At 42.3% G+C, this 19,405-nt stretch overlaps 2 protein-coding genes across 3 annotated transcripts in view; both read left to right on the forward strand.

Annotated features, from left to right (window-relative positions):
• LOC133843116 (uncharacterized) overlaps positions 1-19,261 on the forward strand; it is a 37,629-nt gene extending 18,368 nt beyond the window's left edge. Inside the window, exons 1-15 of one of the 2 annotated variants that reach the window (XM_062276526.1) lie at positions 4,465-4,961; positions 10,930-11,412; positions 13,572-13,688; positions 13,764-14,532; positions 14,775-14,887; positions 14,949-15,295; positions 15,351-15,540; positions 15,596-15,732; positions 15,792-16,009; positions 16,074-16,149; positions 16,204-16,356; positions 16,434-17,971; positions 18,035-18,136; positions 18,201-18,304; positions 18,689-19,261. In XM_062276526.1, the coding sequence (XP_062132510.1) occupies positions 11,184-11,412; positions 13,572-13,688; positions 13,764-14,532; positions 14,775-14,887; positions 14,949-15,295; positions 15,351-15,540; positions 15,596-15,732; positions 15,792-16,009; positions 16,074-16,149; positions 16,204-16,356; positions 16,434-17,971; positions 18,035-18,136; positions 18,201-18,304; positions 18,689-18,840 (4,245 nt within the window). In that variant the 5' untranslated portion in view covers positions 4,465-4,961; positions 10,930-11,183 and the 3' untranslated portion in view covers positions 18,841-19,261. Of the gene's footprint in view, positions 1-4,464; positions 4,962-10,929; positions 11,413-13,571; positions 13,689-13,763; positions 14,533-14,774; positions 14,888-14,948; positions 15,296-15,350; positions 15,541-15,595; positions 15,733-15,791; positions 16,010-16,073; positions 16,150-16,203; positions 16,357-16,433; positions 17,972-18,034; positions 18,137-18,200; positions 18,305-18,688 lie in introns of those variants that run through there. The other variant, XM_062276527.1, reaches the window with a different exon arrangement.
• Positions 296-4,852, forward strand: LOC133843141 (uncharacterized). Its single transcript, XM_062276566.1, has 6 exons — positions 296-1,086; positions 1,220-1,339; positions 1,395-1,446; positions 1,506-1,715; positions 1,855-2,027; positions 2,085-4,852. The coding sequence occupies exons 1-6, from the start codon at positions 840-842 to the stop codon at positions 2,237-2,239; spliced, it is 957 nt and encodes a 318-aa protein (XP_062132550.1). The 5' UTR covers positions 296-839; the 3' UTR covers positions 2,240-4,852.
• Positions 19,262-19,405: the final 144 nt, after the last annotated feature.

The raw sequence follows: 19,405 nt of genomic DNA on the forward strand, positions 1-19,405 counted from the left end.
AGTTTGTAATAACAGCTCGCAAAATGTGAAAAATTGCTTAGTAACGCAGTAGTGTTAATTATTGTTTTTTATTGTAATTGTTTTTAGTGGATTTTGTTTACTTTATGTAAGCATTCAATTTGAAATATTAATTGAATTGATAAGGGATAATTTTGCTCACTGCTGTTGCGATGCATACTAAACAATAACAGTCTGGCGATGGCAGTCTGATTTCGATAACTAGCTTGCTGCGTTGTCGATATTCGATAAATGTTTACTTTTCTAGGCGGAAAATTTTAAACAAACTATACAAAAAACAACTGATATACGATTTTGTGTTAGTCCATTTGCTTTTTATTTTGCCTCTGTAAGGTAAATTGTAAATAAGTTAAATATTATGTACATGTTTAGCTTGATAACAACTGAATGGTATGTCAGTTATTGACTTTCTATAATATTTTATAGTGGAGGAAATCAGTTGCTTTGTTCTACAGCTTTAACCACCTAATAAACAACATGTGTATTTATTCTCCATAGAATGACTTCTCCCGTTGCCAACCCTTTCTTAATCATTGTAATGTATTCAATTTTAAATTGTGATTAATATGCGAAACTTAATATTGTGCACCATAGAGACTCTGGGCGCTCTTGACGCACTCGATATCCCGACACGCTCTCCAGCCATCTTTCACCCCGGCTTCCCGCTCGCCGCTTGTCGCCCACGCTTAGCGCAAAGCACAGAACAAATGTCATCCAATTAATCTTCATAAGAAAAAGTGAAATCAAAGACTGAAGGCGATGTGATTTCAATGTGGCCAGCAAACAGGCTGGCATAGAATCATTCAAGCGCTCCATTCAACATGTTCTTCTCCAGCGCAATAATATTCCGTTTCAAAATTGTAACACTTTGCGCTCTTAGTGCTGGTCTACCATTTACACTAACCCAATCCGCATCCGCCGCTATCACCGTCTCTGTCACCCCAACAACGTCGCAGGAGCAACAACTGCCGCAGCGCATTTATGGTTTGCTAGATAAATTGTTCACTGGCAGAAAACTGAATGCGAGTGCCAAGTTTGCATTGTTGCTTGCCGAATTCCTGATAAAACGTGAGCCTAATGAGCTGTGTACTCTCCACACTCTCGCACACACAAATTCATACGCACATGATAGATGCGTTAACCATAAATATTCATTAATTTCACACAATGTTTGCATATATATTCATTTTCAATAATGCAGAGAAAATGCGTTATGTGGCCCCCACACGATACGACCGTCAATTGTATTACCATCTGCTGCATCACATGGATCGTCTAATGCGGAATTCAAATCAAAACATGAATCAATTGGAAAAACAAAGTAATTATATCAGTTTGTGTAGTCTATTTATTGGCTTTAACATTTGCATTTCCAGTACTGGACAACGCCTTCCAACGTAATGTGCTGCTTTTGCCGCCCAGCCTGAAGTAGGAGAGAGTTAGCTTTCTCTGTGTTATGCTAATTAACTAATTATTTGTTTTGATAGATATGGCGAGTTAAATGCAAATGCCGAGTACGAGCAGCTGGCCATGAATTATGACAATCTGGTTAATCGGGGTCAACCTAATAGCACACAATCGGATCGCTGCATGCGTGATATAGTTAATTTGAATCCCATTAAGTGCAAGCTCAGCCTGGACTGTCTACAAGTGTTGACTAGCGAGGCTTCTGCATATGGTTATCAGCGCACTCATCAGTAAGTGCGGTGTTGATGTTGTTCAACATTGGCTCAAGTCGAGCTTTGTTGTTGCTAGTTCTCAACTAACGCCACTTCAGTTATACCAGCTCCACTTTTTAACTTAGATAATAAGTACCGATAATCACTCCATTTTCAGGGTTCTGCTGCTTTTTATGCTTTCGCATCACGCTTGTGCGCCCGTTTTAAGTCCTCCTCAGCTCTATGAGGAGTTGGCTAAGAGTCACTGCAACGAAATTTTGAGTGAACAAAATGCTATACGTAGCCTGGCCTTGGGAATGGGCAAGTACAAGGACTTGTATTTGGAGCAAGGTAACCATGTCCAAAAATTATTAGAAACCTATAAGGTTAAATGATGATAAATTGCAGCAACAATCTGTGGTCTGTATGGTTATAATGAGTTTCTCAACTGGCGAAATGTGATGGAAATTGACAGTTGGTTTCCCGATGATGACCTCAATAACGAGCACATTAACGACTTGGCTCTGGTGTTCTATATAAATGCGCTGCTGCTGCTGCATTAAACGATGTTTGTTGCCGACGACGATGATGCTGTTTATGCTTAATATGTATTTTGCTTGCTAACTGTTGCTTCTTCTCTCGCTATCTCCCTCTCTATCATACTTGCTAAATGCTTTATAACGGAATAAAGTGCGGCTTTATTGCTTGACAGCTTTGCCATGACGAGTGGGAGTGAGAAAGAGTTGTATGGGCGTTGTATGCTACTTAATATTGGGGGAGTGAGTGAGACAGTAGTTAATACTTTTGTTATTGAACAGCGTGAGAATGCATGCGGTTGGTTGGTTGGAAAGGGAAGAGGGGGATGGCGTGTCAGGTGCTTGTCAAGCAGACGCCATTTGTAATGTGACACATTAGTTGCGCCTGGCTGCCTGGTTGATGGATGCGACGACAGCGAAGAAAGAGGAAGAGCAGGAAGACGACAACAACACTTTCCATTACAAAATGTGCTCGCATTGAAGTGGAATACTAATATTTGTCCTGACATACTCGAGAAACATGCCAACATGGAAGCCAGTCATGAGCTGTAGCTCCAGCTCCAGCTGCATGTTCAGGATTCAGACTGAGCCTGGGGTCGGGTTGGGTCGGGTCGGGATATTAATGCCTCATTTGCTGCAAGTTCCTGTTGTTGGGCTTTGAACTGCACCCACTAAGCTGCCTTGCACAAAAGAGACCAACAAACACACACACACCCACACACACAGAGACTTACACTCGATGATATCCATGTCAGAGACCGGCCCTTTGCTCTGGTAAATGCAAAAGGCAAAAAGGACTTAGAGGCGCATTGTCGAGGGCCATGAATAGCACTGGTCATTAGCAAAGTTGACTGTCAGTGCAACAAGAGCAACAATCTGTTGTTGACTGCGAGATACCCGACAGCCATGTTGGGCAAGATAATTATGGTGATCAAAGCAACTGGATATTTATTAACAATAAATATTAAAGGAATATATTAACACAAAACACTCTTTATTGTCATTCGTCTGTTATACCCTTCTTTGTCTTCAAATACCGGATATAGTAACCAACAATTGCTGCTCCCCCAAAAAGAAACTCCAACTTATGCACATGGTCAAGCCAAGTCTCAGTTACACAGTTACATGGCCCCACAGGAGCTGAGGAAGAAGCAGAGGTAGCAGCAGCAGGAGTTGCGACTTGTCTATTATTTCGTTTTCATTTCTTCTGTCACTTTCTGTCATCAGCACCCCTGGGGCAACAAGAACAACAATTACAACCCTTGCAACCTGATCAGCTGTCGTTTGCTGACTTACAGCCTGCCCACTGCCCTTCATTTCTCGTCACGTCCTACACCTCGTCTTGATGTTGTTTGTTTTTACTTCTGCTGTTGCTATTGTTGTTGTTATTGTCCATGCGTGTCGTTGAGTTCATTATTGGCTTACGCAAATCTAGCGGTGTGTGGGTGTCTGCGAGTGTGTGTGTGTGTCACACTCTCAAGTGTCGGTCGCCTCTGTAGGTGTTTATTGTGATGTTAAGTTGCTGGTAAACAGCAACAACAAACTGTTGTTTAACAGAGCGCCACAATCGGCTGCAGTTGACAGCTTGGCTCTCTGCTCTCTCTCTCTCTCTCTCTATGTGCTGTTGTTGTAACCTGAGCCCAGAATGTTTTGCATGTTTCAATTCCTTGTGTTTCTCGCATGCGCCCAAAACAAAAAGCGCTCTCTGAGCGTTGGTTGTGGGTGTTTTGGGGGAGGAATAAGAGTCTGGTAGGATTGCCAGAGCAGTCAGTTAAGTCCATATCATGCGCAGCTGACCGGAATCACTTTCATATAAAATTATTATTTCAATTGCAATAAAATAAACTTTTAATATATTTATGGTATTCAATGCAGCACGCAATTAAGCTCAGATAAATGTGTCAATTGTATATTGTTTAATTGATGCCCCTAATTGTTGTGCATTCTGGCAACCCTAAACCACCCTGCCAGTTCATATTTGGCGCCTCGGATAATCACCTAACGGATACTACAACCTACAATTGCGATTTGGGCATAGTAAGAACAGTAACAACAACAACACTAGTCTTTATCTCTTTCTCACTCTCGCTGGGTACTTTACGTTCTACATGCGTATCTCTCTGTCTCTGTCTCCGGCAACTGTGCTGCCACAGTTGGGCACTTTTGCTCGGCCAAAGAGCCAAAGAGAGTTACGTTGTTTCGCCATCGTTCCAATCAGGCAACATTTCGGTTTCGATACGCGCAGTAGTCTCCCGTCAATTAGAGTGTAAAAACGTTACGCTCCGAAACAAAAACGGCTAAGCGGAACGGAGCCGCAATACACAGACATCCTTTCGCAGGATACAACCAAAATATTACATATACACACAAACAACAACAACAAGAAGCAGAGCTGTAGCTGCAGCACAAAGCCCGAGCCAATAAATAACTAAACAAAATAAACGCGATACGAATTTGTTCATCATAGAATTTGGGGGAAATGTAAATCCCTAAAAAAGAAGCTGCAAAAATATTCAGGCAAATGTGCAATGTGAGAAAGACAGCTTAAAAAATAATTGTGTGTGCGTGTGCGTGTTTGTGTGTTGTACGTGTGCGTGTGCGTGTATGTGAGTTAATGTAAATACCACGAAAATCGCTGAACGCCGAAAATAAAGCAGCAAAAATCAACGAAGACGAAGACATCGTCGTCGTCGTCGTCGACGCCGTCGTCAACGAGGCGGCCACTCGCCAAAAAGCAAAGGCAATACAAGTGAGTAGCTGTTGGTGTTGTTGTTGTAGTTGCAGAAACGAGGCGAAATGAAATAATGGAAATTTATGTTGGGCAAGCAGAGAGCGCACTTTGAAGTGCCACTTCAGTGATGGGTTGCGGGAGGGGGGAATTAACATAAGCATTACACACATACATACACATGTATGTAAAATATATAACATACACATCACATACAACTGGTATTTTTGGTTGCTGCACTCAAAAGATTCCAACAATACCCGGGCAATGCTCGCTGCTGACGTTGCTCCCTTTGCTCTCTCCCCTCCACATCACTTTTGCAGTCAGTCAAATGTCTTTGATATAATGTCGCACCGCACACGCACGTACAAAAGCTGCGGCTGCTGCAATGGCCGCAGTACACACACAAACACAAAATAACTCACACGCATACAAACGCAAGTCACGTTCTGCTGCTGCTACTTTTCAGCATTATTCGCTTTAAGTATGTGTGTATGTGTTTGTGTGGGTGCCTGCTTTTGTTTTAGTCGCTGCTTGAAATTGCTTTTTGCTGCTGCTCAGCGCGACGTCTTTGACAGCGCGCAAGTAATATGCGCACCTGTGAATTTGCCATAAATTAGGCGCAAGCACACTTACACACAAAAACATACATATGTATGTAAGTAGGTGTGGAAGCACATATCAAAGCATTCGACACCAACAAAAACAGCGAATAGCAAAAACGCGCCAAACTTTTCTGTTTACTTGCGAGTGTGTGTGTGTCGCATGCGTGCGTGTGTGTGTGTACTGTTACTGAGGTCAGTCTGTCATGCGTGAGTTGCTCGGCCGAAAACTGGCCCCATTAGACGCCCCTTTCTATTCCCTTTTGCTCTTATGCTGTCTGTCAGCCAGTCTGCTTGTCTTGCCGTCTCTGTCTGTCCCACAGTCTGTCTGTCATTCTGTCTATTCGTGTATTTTGTGGTGCGCCTCCAATTGGCTCTCAACGGGCTTTGCTCTATTTACCTTATAAAAACACAATTTATTGCTGCTTTAACGATTTTTCTTCTGCGGACATTTTGTCTTGCTATCGCTGTTGTTGTTGTTGTTGCTGCTGCTACTGTTGTTGCTTTGTAGTTTTGTTTGTTTCAACTTTTCTCGTGTTTTTTCCCCTCATTGACTTTGATGCTCCTTGTTGTTTGTTTTGTGTTCCACATACATAGGAGTGTGCGTGTATCTTTATGTATGTGTGTGTGTGTGTGCTTGTGTATTGGCTGTGCTGGCTTTGTGTATTAAGTTTTGCGTGACATCAACACAAAAAATCAGCAGTAGCAACAACAACATCAAAAAAGTATCCACTCCATTTAGCTAGGATATAATTTGTGCTGAGCTCGCCGCTGCTACTGCTGCTGATGTTGGCCTTGCCATAGTTTTAATCAATAATTTATACTATAGCATTGCAAGGAAAAACCCGCATAGAATATATACATACATATATGTAGGTCTCTGTTTTGTTATTCAAGATAATCACGTTGTAGTTTTCGTCCTTCCTTTGTGCGGTTAACAAAAGCAACGGTGCGTTAATGTAAAGAACTCAGGTAAATACGCTATTAGTTAAGAACGCCACAAATATCACATGTCACATATCACGATCTGCAAGTGGACGTGTGTTTAATTGATCCATGATTGTTATCGGTGGACAAAAGCATCTTAACATTACAGAGACTATTGACGTAACGATAGAGCAGACTGCTGTTTACTGCTTTCTAATGTGCCAGGCGACGATCACTAATCGAAGTGTTATCGATTAAAAATGGCGATTTAACACGACAGTAGCCGCTGTTGACGTAATCCTAAATACGCTGCTAGTGTAGATTACGTTTTCCCCATAAACTTTTCATCGCTTTAGTTATTGCTTGCGTAGTTGCCAGGTGAGATTAATTTCTACAGTTTTTATTCAAGGTTTACCCTTCTTCAAAAAATAATAAGAAAAAAATAAACCACTTGAATTTACGACTTTTGTGCTGGAATACGACTCATAAACTTTCACATGCGCTTCGTCAAAAACTTTATCCTTACAACAAAGGGCGACTAATCAGGGCTGAGCAAGGGAGCAGGAGCAAGAGCAAGAGTAGGAACGAGAGCTGTGCCATAAATTTGCAACGCAAGATCTTAAGTGCAGGCGATTAGGTAATGACAAAGCGTCGCTTAACTATAGCATACTTTTGAGCTATGCAAAAATGTGGAATTGAAATTGTGAAGTTTTTCAGTTTATTGTTGATTCTGTCGACATGATTGTGTAATTAAATCAATGCCACTCGGAACTAATTTAGTCCCATTAGCTGCGTAATTAAGTTTCTCAACTTTTTGGCAGACAGTGCGGCAGCCAAGTGCTATTAATTTTGATTCTGCCAATACCAAATGTGTTACTCTAATTAGTTTCGGCCTGGCTCGACTAAAAAGCCTCTAAAGCGGCAAGCCACTTGCCATTTGCCACATGGCACTTACCCAGTGAGTCTGCTTTGCACAGTGCACAAAATGTTCGCAACCAAATGAGCGCACGTTTTTGCTGCGTTTACCTGAATAATGAGTTTTCATGCTGTTGCCACATGCCTCCGTTCCACCGTTCCACCGTTGCCCCACATTCCCCAAGTGGCCCACATCACACACATCGGACATGACCAACTTCAGTTTCCATCAGCAGCAATCCCGGACCAGGTCTGGTTAAACGTATGCAATTTGAGTGAAACTCATTCAACGACAGCCTTCCAGCATTTTGGCCATTCGGAGGCGTCGTACCGGAAAGAAATGCCATTAAAAACGCAATAACACAAAATCAAAAACGAAAAAAAAAAGGAAAAATTGCACAAAACAAGTAAGAAAAGTGCAGACGAGTGTGCTCGACTACGAGATACTTGCACATTCCTGTTAAGTAAGACTTTTATAATGCATCCTAATTATTATTGTATTCACTCCAAAACTCCTGATTTTTGATTTTATATCTTAATGAATTTTTTTTTATAATAAAATATAATCTTATGAAGGAATTATTACTTGATTACAATTATTTTGTTGATACAAAATATTAAAAAAGTTATTATCTGATATAAATTTTCAATCAAGTTATTTATTTAATTAGTTTAAAGGCTACCTAATCCAATAATACTTAAATTGACTGAACTCTTAGTGTAATTCTCAGATTTAAATAATCGTTGTTATTCGGCTCTTCAACTTTGTAATCTCTAACATTAAAATAATATTTAGATTTAGTTGTTTGGGGCTGTAGCAATTAATTTCAACTGGTGAAGACTAGGAAAGGCAAATAATAGTTGCTAACTAAGTTGTCTCTTGCGCTTATGCTGCCCGAGATAAAGTTGTTTATAGAAACGTATGTTCATGGCCAAATACTCGGCACTCTTGACACTGGCAAGGAATATATTAGATGGGAACTCCTCCTTCAGCCGTTTAACATTCAATTGCCACAAAGTTATAATACCCTTCTAGCTTATGGGAAGTGGGTATAAAAAATAGCAGAAGAAAAAAAAAATACAAGATAAACTGAAACGAAATGAAAGAAAAACGAAAATATAACGTAGAGAGTGCGCAAAAATGTATAAAGAAGTACGAGTATATGTGTGTATGTTATGTGGATTGTACAGTAGTAGTATGGTAGTATGTCAACGTTTGTGTGTGAATGTCTGATTGTGTTAGTGAATGTATGTGTGTGTGTGTGTGTGCGTGTTTAAGGCTCCAGTGCAAATAGCCAAGGTGGAAAAATCGATATAAATGAATACGGCAACATTTGGTTTGGGCTTTGGGAGCTTGAGTTTTTGGGGGGATGGTCGATGGAACACCCAAAAACTCGAGACAGTACAAATGGCGAATGCTTTTTAGCCTACCCAGCGTCCAACTTGCAAAACTTTTGCACACGCACAGCGACGCACACAAACACCAACTCAAGCACAACAACCACAACGCACCCACACACAAACAGACGCACACACACAAACACACATACACATACGCGCTCTTCAACTCGCCCTACAGCCCGAGTCAGAGGCAGACGTCGCGATTTTAAGCGCAGGCATACAAAAGTTGATATAAAAATAAAGCAAAAACAAAAACGGCAAAAAAAACGCAACCAACATCGAGAAAGTTACAGTTGTGAGTGCTCTACAGGGAAATACCCCGTAGCGGAAAGTAACTATGGTAGGATACACCTGTCAATGTTTGACGGCCAGTTAACAGCATGTTAAAAAGTGATCTACGCTTAACAGCAGCATTATGTTAAGCTTAGCAGCTGTCTGTTAAGCTAAGCAGCTATGTATCTGCTAAGCTAAAATGAGCTGTCTGTTAAACTTTACAGTTGAGTGCTCTGCTGTTGCTAACAATGATATACCCTATTGTGTCTGTCTGTTGCGGGGTATATCCGCAACAACAACAACAACTAGCTACAGCAATAAAGAAAGATTTCATGCTGTGGCTGCAATTTTTGCCCCAGTAAGTATGCTACATATTTTTGAGCACGGGTTAAGTGCCACACACGAGTGTGCGTATGCCAGTTGTATGTATGAATATATGTACATACATACATATATACATACACATATGTGCATGCATGCATACATATATACAAATATATAGAACTGTGTGTATGTATAGGTCTGTGACCCGGCTTAACAGCATTTGCACGCGTCTCTTTTTCGAACTTAGACATTTGACATTTCAATTTCAATCGGCCGAGCAAATTGCCAAAAATTCGAAATTGGAAAAAAAATAAAAAGCGAAATTGCGAAGAATGTTTTTTATACGCGCCTCCCATGGGATCGCAGAGTATTATAAATTAGTGGCAGTTGAAAAACTCGAATGAGAACGACGAACTTATAAATTATATTATTGATAAGAGTCAAGAGACGAGTTGGTAAATCAATTGAGGAGTAGGTGGTATCTGAGAGCTACCACATTTGATGACAACACGGCTGAAGGTTCAAGGTAGATTAACCAATAAAGTGGAAAATGAAATACTATTATAAGTATTCACATAATTATACATTTGTTCACAATTAATTGCAGTTAAATTGTAGGTAGATGTATACAATATAATTAAATATTAACAATCAAAGAATTCTTACGCAAGGTCAGTTGGACTATCGCGTCTAAGCCTGATTTATACGAGCCTTCCTTTAATTACACTCATCGAATATTAGCCTCAATTTAATTGTATTCTGAAGGCTTCATTATGATCGGCATTTAGAGTATAGAGTACCATAAGTTATATAAGAAGCATTTGATACAGTTTGTTGTAGCTTGGTTTCATTTTATGCTACTGCTTCCTCACATGCTTAAAAACTGTTAAATGTTATCTCGGCCTATCGTGTGGATACTTTGCCGAATTGTCGTATTGATTTCTAATTACATGCATTTGCCTCACGGCGTTGGCGGTAGCGGCAACGGCAACGGTGGCGGTGGCGGTACTTGGCCAGAGGCAACAACTTAAGGTAGGGCCACAAAACTCACACATTCGCTCGTTGCTCGTTGATGTTGCCAAGCAGGCGATCCGTGCTCATGTGTGCACCTGGCTCTATGCTGGTATGTGTGTGTGTGTGTACTATGTGTATATGCTTAGGAGTGGCTCAGTCAACCAAATAGAAACAAATTAGAGGTAGGATGGGGTCAGGCTGTCTACTATTTGTTGTGGTGGCGCGTTGCCATGACGCCGTTTATTGATTTTACTTCAGCCAACTGCCAACAGGCAAGAGTCAGAGGGAATGGGGAAGGGGAAGGGGGGTGGCAAGTGGCAAGAGCCATCAGGCAAGAGCCATGAATCATGTTGTGTGGGGTCCGTGTGCGTTGCGTGTTTAGCAATTTGTGGTTATATTATAATGACCACTTGATTTGCCTGCGCCCAAGCTCGAGCCCAAAAACCCGAGCACCTCTCTCTCACGCTCTCTCTCTCTCTCTGCGTCTCTATCTCACTTTTACTAATTGCTTGGCTTGTTTGATATATCAACAGGAAACAGCAGGTGAAGCAGGCACAGTCGCAGAGGCAACGTCGAGACGCATGTACGCTCCATGCTCAACGCTGGCTGCTCAACGCCGAAGTCGTCTAAAAGCGCCAGCGATCGTGTGAATCGAACGTATACTTAATAATCATTTTTGTGTGTGTGTTGTGCAACACAGCGTACCAGCTAGGCACACACATAACACACACACACACTCCACACACAACGAGCCTACGCGTAGAACTTGGGGCAACACAAACACAACATGTCAACTTCAAAGCGACAACGACAACGATGGCTGCAGGCGCAGCAGGCACAGCAGGACCAACAGAAGGACGAACGAGGACAACATCAAAGGCTAAGGCGGCAGTCGAGAGTTGGTCACAGCTGGCTGCTGATTCTGTTGTTCCTGTTGCTGTCATTGCTGGGGGATCATCAGCACTGGGCAGCCAGCGGCAGCAGCATTGTCGAGCCAGAGGAGGCGGCATTTCAAGGTATGTAAAACACAAACACACACACACCCATACATGCCCACACATGCCCAAAGCCCCGCCCTCAAATCCTTTGTGAAGTGTCTAATTGTGCAAATTTTGAGGCCATGTGAAAATTGAGCACGACGAGCATATCAATAAGTGAAGTGAAGAGAAGAGAAGTAAAATGAAGTGGAGTGGAGTGGAGTGAAGGGCCTGCCTTCCACACTGGATCTGACTCTGTCTGAATGCCTGTCAGTCTGGCTTTTGGCTTTGACATTAATGAGTGACTTAATTATGCGTTGCACACACACACACACACACACACACACACACACACACACACACAATTAGACTGCCCCTTCCCCGCTCTCTTGTCGCTCACGTGACAGGCCCGTCAGTTGTGGGCACACAGAGCGAAAAATCAATGCGTTTCGTTGACAAAAACTATGCTGTACCCAAGTGAATACTAATTTCCGCAACCAAAAATTTCCATTGCAGCAAAAACTTCTTCCTTCAATTTTAAATGTAACTTGGTATTTGAACCCTCAGCTTAATACAAATCAAATTTGACAATTCTTATCATATTGAAAATAGGATTTGAAACCAATACTTAAATAAATCTATTATGTAATTGACTACTTTGAACAGATAACAAAGTGATTAACAAATTTTTATAAGATTTTCCAGCAAAATATATCGTAAAATTTGCACACCGGACATTGTCGAATTATTTAGCAATCCCTTTTTGTTGTTCATGCATTGTTCCCATTTGAAATTCATATTAGAAATATGAAGCTTCAACAAAGCTAAGAGTAAAAGTTTGTTGTTTGGTTTTCTGTTACCAAAATGCAAAATGGACAGAGACAAAAATACAAAAATGATGAATGTTTTCAATTTGTAGTGTTAGTTTTCTCACTGTGTATGTACATAAATTATCGTTGTTATGCAATGTTTTTGTCAAATTTTCCGACTTTTGGGAAATTCCCTAGCTGCTTTCCGCTCCACCGCTCTTACCATTCACCTTGTTGCCTCTCGCACATCATTCGCCAGCGTTGTCAGCGTATTTGTTGATGTGCTGCTGCCGCTGACACTTCGATTTCAATTGCATGCAATATGCGATTTTTCAATTTCAATTTGAATACGCAATGGCACACGACAAGTTGAAAACTCAACTGCAGCCACAGCTCCAGCAACAGTGGGCGTATGCGGAGGCGGGGAAACATGGCAAAGAGAGCGCCACACATGTGGCACACACACGTATGCAAATGTGCCGAGTGTCCAGTGCACTTTAATCGGCAGCACATAGTTGCTTAATCAACTAGCAACCACACACACACACACATACATATACAAATACATAGAAAATGTGTGTGTGTGAGTTGTGCTTTAAGCGTGTAGTTGGCAAGTTGCGTGTTCTATTTAATACAATGGAAACCAGCATGACGTAAGTGTTGAACAAACAGCAAAGTAGCAAGTACAAGTAGAGCGAGGAGCACTCACTACACAACTACTTTACGGCTGACTCGTTACTTGCACTCCGTTACTCGTTACTTGATAATGCACACTAATATTGATGTCAAGTGATTGCATAGGCGGAGATCGAAAAGTAACCGCAAAAGTAGCATTCCAATTCTTTGCTTTGCTTTGCTTTCATTGCGGTCACACTCAATTGCCATTTTGATTTTGTGCCGAATAAAATGCCGTTGCATTCTTTTAGGCTGGCGCATTTGCATTGCATTTGCAGAGAGAAAGTTATTTATTGAAAATACTCAGAAACAAATCCACTGCCATTGCATTTGCAAACTGAAGCTCAACAGTTGCAAATAGCCTTGCTAGCTTAATGTTGGCTCGATGCCAAGCTCACATAAATGAACAGAAAAACAGGCATAGCATTTGGTCGAAATGTCTGCTTTGTTGGCTGTTTTTGGAAATGTGGCCAATGCGTAGCAGTAAATTACGGACATGACTCTGCCCCTAAGTTGGTAAAGCTCATTAGAATTTATTGCGGACACGTCGGTCACACCCAAAACGACAGACCGAATGTGAATGTGTGCCCATATGTGCCCCGAAAATTATTAACTCGACTTGACACACACACACATACACACACACACAAACGTACACTGAGACATACAAGTACTTAAATTGCTTTTATTTGCCCATACAAATACGATTGCCAGGTCACTGTGGTCACACCAGCCCCTGCGAGCAGCTCTGCTATGAGATCCACGATGGCATGTACGAGTGCGATTGTATCGAAGGCTACGAGCTGAACAAGAATGGTTACAGCTGTCAAGGTGCGTCCTCCTACTCAAACACGCAATTATTTCAATTATAATCTATGTAAATGTCTCCTTGTCTCATTCTCGTAGTCATAAATACGACAAGCAGCGGCGCCGATGGCCATGGGAAGTCCGATGAGGATGTGTTGTATCAGAAGGGCGCCTCGTTTAGTGCCAAGTTGGCCAACGATAAATCACGTTTTGCAGCCACAGGCTCAGATTCCAATCAGGATTCCGATAGCGATTCAGTTGCAGATTTGGATATCGATAACAATAGCGATAGCTACGATTACAACGATGAGAATGCGGATGGAATGCAGTTGCAACAGCAGCAACAGCAACAGAAAGTCAATTCAAACGATTATTACATATCAGCCGAAAGCATTAGCTTCAATTCAGAGAACGAGAATGAGAATCAAGAATTGGATGCCGGCGACTTTAAGGTGGCATCCACAGCTGGCACCACGACCAGCAGCAGCACACCACGCAGCAGCAGCACAACAACGGTGACGACAGCAACAAGCACCGCAAAGACAGCTGCTCCACGCAATGTGGTGGACTATGCTGATGAGAGGGACGTGGAAGTGGATGGAGATGTGGACGAGTATTATAGCTACAAGTCGGACATGTCCATTTATGACGATGTCAATAATAATCAATTAAACTTAAGGCGCAATAGCAATACTAACAGCAACAGCAATTCGCATACATATCAAATGACTAGCAACAGCAACAACAACAACAACAATAATAATAATAATAACAACAGGAACAAGGTCGCAATGCATATCAATAAAAATGCTGCCAATAGCAATATCATATCAGAAAAAACAACGACACCAGCACCGACAGTCAACAGGTGCGTAGCGATAAGCGTTTCGATTTTAAATTCGATAAACGATATATAAAAAAGCCAGTGTAGTAGTGCTCAATAAGCTCGTTAGTTCATTTTTGTTCCGTGAACAAAGAGGTTCTTTTTATTTGAACAATAACGAACTTTAGATCAAAAGTGAACAGTGGAACATGAACTTGTTCGATAGATGTGATTTTTCGCTTGTTATCGATCGTTATTTATATGATTATCCTTATTTTGTATAACAGCCCACTTTGCAATCTGGACTGCGGCGCAGAGGGCATCTGTGCTCTGGAGGCTACATCCACCGTTGCACGCTGTCTGTGCCCCTTTGGCAAGACAGGCAATGGCTGTCTCGAAGGTAAGTGCTTAAATTCGATATTTATTGGCTGTTTTCTAATTGGTTAATCTTGTGTGTGCAGATATTAGAGCGCACGTGCCACGCTTTGCAAAGCGCTCCTGGCTGGCATTTGCGGCGTTGCATGGCGCCTATAAGCATGTGCAGCTACGGCTGGAATTCCGTCCAGAATCCTTTGACGGCATCATTTTGCTGAGCGGGGAACGTGATGATTTAACCGGTGATTTTATGGCATTGTTGCTTAACAAGGGCTTTGTAGAGTTCTGGTTCGATTGCGGCTCCGGTGTGGGCAGCGTGCGTTCCAGGGAGACGATTATGCTGAATGAATGGAACTCGGTTATCATCTATCGCCATCGCTGGGATGCCTGGATGGTGCTCAATCATGGCACCAAAGTGCAAGGCCGATCGAATGTAGGTTCCGCATTAGAGAGTTGTTATTATTGTCTAATATTACTCTAATTTGTAGGGCTTATTCTCACGCATCACTTTCCGAGAGCCGGTCTTCCTTGGCGGGATTGGCAACATTACCGGACTGGCCAAGCGTTTGCCTCTAGCCGAAGGCTTTGCTGGCTGCATACGTCGTTTTGTGGCCAACGAGCATGATTACAAGTTCACGGAGCATCCGCTGGGCGATGTCATCAATGGTTTTGATATACGTAAGTCAATGCTATTGATATAATGATTTATCTATAATTTGTAATGTATTTCCAGAGGACTGTTCGACGGACAAGTGTGTGCGTTATCCTTGCCAGCATGGTGGCAAGTGTTTGCCCTCAGATCAAGGCGCTGTCTGCCTTTGCCCCATTGGCTTTGTGGGCGATCTCTGCGAAATACGCATGGATCTGCAGGTGAGTAGCTGGCAATGCTTTTATATTTAACATTTTCTAAACATCATTTACTTTTCCAGGTCCCTGCCTTTAATGGCTCCTCTTTTCTACGCTATGCGCCACTGGGCAATAGCGCGCTCATTTGGCTGGAGCTGAAAGTCATACTGAAACCCGAGCAGTCCGATGGCCTGATACTTTACTCTGGGCCAGAACATCGTGGAGACTTTATAGCACTGTATTTGCATGATGGGTTCGTGGAGTTTGCATTTGATCTCGGCAGCGGTCCCGCAGTGGTTCGGTAAGTTACCTTTACAGATGATTGTTAATCAGTAACTTGACTTTTGCCATCTTGCAACAAGCAGCAGTGAGTACTCGCTTAGCCTGGGACAATGGCACACCATCAAGATCTCACGCACAGCGCGTTTGGCCGTGCTCAAGGTAAGTCAAGTGATTAAGCTTTGTAATCCTTGCTAAACCTATTTGCTGCTGCAGATCGATCAGCATCAGGAGGTCATGACCATTTCGTCGAATGGCTTCTGGCATCTGTCGTTGGCACAAAATCTGTTTGTGGGCGGCGTCAATCATGTGGACCACTTGCCGCTGGACCTCAAGTACAAGTCCTTCTTTGTTGGCTGCATACAACGCGTAAGTTCATGGTTGCAAACCCATCCTTGTGCTCAGTTTCCTCTTCAACTAACCAGACTATTGTAATTTCTGCATAGATTGACATCAACGGCCATTCGCTGGGCATTGTGGCGGAGGCATTGGGTGGCAGCAATATTGCCAACTGTCCGCATGCTTGTGTCGCCCGTCCTTGTGGCCCGCTAGCCGAGTGCGTGCCACAAATGGAGAGCTACGAGTGCCGTTGCAGCATCTACAACGAGCGTTGCAACAAGGCAGCTGAAGTGCCGCCCGAGCAGCTGCCAGAGCTATCGCTGCACAAGTCACACAATGGCAAACCACTTGAAGGCAAACAATACAAAGGAGTTGACGCGACAGCAGCTTCAGTGCAGCCGCTCTCCAAGAAACTGTGGACGCACAAGAAGCATGCCACAAAGCGTAAGAATGTGCACAAGCACAAAACAACACCTGGCACAACAACAACAACAACAACTACTACGACAACGCCGAAGCCCACAACGACAACAACAACAACTGCCTCTACAACGAGCAGCACAAGACAATCGGCAGCATTAGGAGTGGTAGGGGGTGGTGCGCCTAGCAATGAGGAAATCGAAGATGATATCATTTTCCGCTTTGTGCACGAAAATGCAGGCATGCAAAATGCCGCACAACAACATGCCACAAGCAGCAGCAAGGCAACAGTAGGCGAGGGTAAAGGCGAGGCAAAGCAGCAGCGCAAGAAGCAGCCGACACTCTTTGACAGCCGGAGCAAGCATGTGGGGAAGCAGCATGTCAGCAAGCATGAGCACCACCAGAAGCCGAATGCCTTTGCACACAAACTGAGTCGTTTGCCCACCCACTACGAAAGTTTCCAGACAAATCCGGACAGCGATATACTCACGTTTGATGATAACAACGATTGGATAGCCAGTCTGCAACAGCAGGAGTATGCGGATGCCATGGCAACCGGTCAAATGGGCAAGACACAGCAGAGTGCTAGTTTGAGTTCAGCTGCTGACGATGATAACACTGACAATGTGAATCCCAGCTCGAATCAAGAACAGGATACGGATGTCGATGCTGATGCAAGTGGCTTTGTGTTTGATGAATCCCTGTTTGACGCCACCGATGGCACCGAGGATTATCAGCGGAAACAGCTCGCCCAAGACATGAAACGCATCATGTCGAACACGCACACGCATTCGCATTCTCCGCCCAAGCAGCGACCACAAGCGCCTGTGGCCATTGAGCCACAGTACAACGAGGATTACAGCGATGATGAGTTGCTAACGCCAGTGCTTAAGTCAGAAGCAGAGGCTGCAATTCCAGCTGCGCCTGCAGCACCCAGTACACCACAAACCCACACTGATTGGAGTCTATTGAAGAAGTTCGATCTGTCTGCGGAGCATCAGTCTCAAGTGCAGAGTGTACGTAAGAATTTTGGGGCCTGTTTTGCCGGCACCGACAGCTATTTTCACTACAACGATGCGGAAACCATGAGCCAAGTGATTAGCTACAATATCGATTTGAATCTCCGCATCAAGACGCACTCGGAAAATGGTGTCATCCTGTGGACGGGACGTCAGGGCACCACAGACGAGCACGATGACTACTTGTCGCTGGGCATTGAACAGGGGTAACTATTAAAGTAATATATCAATAATAATTGTATTTAATTTGATATTATTATGCTCTACAGTTACTTGCACTTTCGTTACGATCTGGGCGCTGGTGAGCTGGCAATACGCTTCAACGGCACTAAGATCAGCGATGGACTTTGGCATCGTGTTAGGGCCATAAGGTAATTCGGTGTACCTCCCTCTTGATGTATGAATGTAAACTAAAGCTGTTATTTCATATTACAGAAACTCTCAGGAAGGTTATCTGGAGGTGGATGGACGAAAGACGCTGACGCAGCATTCGCCTGGCAAGATGCGTCAACTTAATACCGATACTGGGCTTTATGTTGGTAAGTGGATTTATTTATGACAATGGAGGCACAGCACAAAAAGAATGAGTTAAGAGGCTAAGATTGTAATTGATTTCCCTTTAAATTTATGTTTGCAAGTGGATTATATATTTACATATATAATAACATACCACGAATGACTTTCTAAGTACTGAAGGCATAGTTTATATTGAAAGACTGATGAGGCTGAAATTAGAAAACAATGTTTGACTGACTAAACTGTGAAGGCACAGATCAAACGGTTTTATGTTAGAAGGCTGACATACCTAAAACTTCTCTTAAAATTTAAAAGTATAAAAAAAAATTAATACTTGAAAATATATATGTATTACAAATTTGAAAATATGTATTTGTATTAACATTTCTTCTCGTTCTTCCTTGCAGGTGGAATGCCCGATGTAGCATACTTTACGCATCAGCGCTATTTCAGCGGCATCGTCGGCTGCATATCTGAGATTGTTTTGGCTGGAGATAAACTCAACTTTGATCCGAACACGTTGGGCACGGCGCACAACGTGGAAACCGGTCTACTATGAAACGCTGCACTTACGCCTCAAGACTTTTGATATCAACTAGTTTAAATGTTATTTATGTTTTCATTTATAAATGTTTACAAAATATGTCTTTTTCGTTTTGTGTTTGTACAAAGACGCTTTTAAATATCAATTGAGAGAGAAATCGATGAGGGTCAAATGGAGGGAATTTTTTTACGCCAAGTGAGATGAAATGAAACCTAAGTAAAAATCTAGTGCATAAACGAAACCCATACTACATAATATAGTGCATACATATTGATTATATACAACAAAAGAAAAAAAAAAAAAATATATATATATATATATATTTGAAAAAAGAATGGAAAACAACCCCCTCCCAAAAACAAAAACAAAATAAATAAGGCATGCTTCACATAGCCTGTGACTGTCAATACTTCAGAATGGAATAGTTTATATATAACTTTAGCAAAGATTTATAAAAACAAAAGAAAAAACAAACAAAAAGAAAAAACTATGCGACGAATTATCTATGAACAAATGTAGAAAAATGAGGAAAAAAAGAAAAGAAAACGAGTGTGCACATGTTTTATGTCCATTTTAGCGC

Source organism: Drosophila sulfurigaster, chromosome 3 (assembly GCF_023558435.1).
Source record: "Drosophila sulfurigaster albostrigata strain 15112-1811.04 chromosome 3, ASM2355843v2, whole genome shotgun sequence".
NCBI classification, from domain to species: domain Eukaryota; kingdom Metazoa; phylum Arthropoda; class Insecta; order Diptera; family Drosophilidae; genus Drosophila; species Drosophila sulfurigaster.

Coding starts and splice junctions, on each gene's coding strand:
- LOC133843141 (XM_062276566.1), top strand. CDS start 840: ATGTTCTTCTCCAGCGCAATAATATTCCGTTTCAAAATTGTAACACTT. Junction 1,087..1,219: donor TGCCGAATTCCTGATAAAAC/GTGAGCCTAATG, acceptor TCAATAATGCAG/AGAAAATGCGTTATGTGGCC. Junction 2,028..2,084: donor GGACTTGTATTTGGAGCAAG/GTAACCATGTCC, acceptor GATAAATTGCAG/CAACAATCTGTGGTCTGTAT.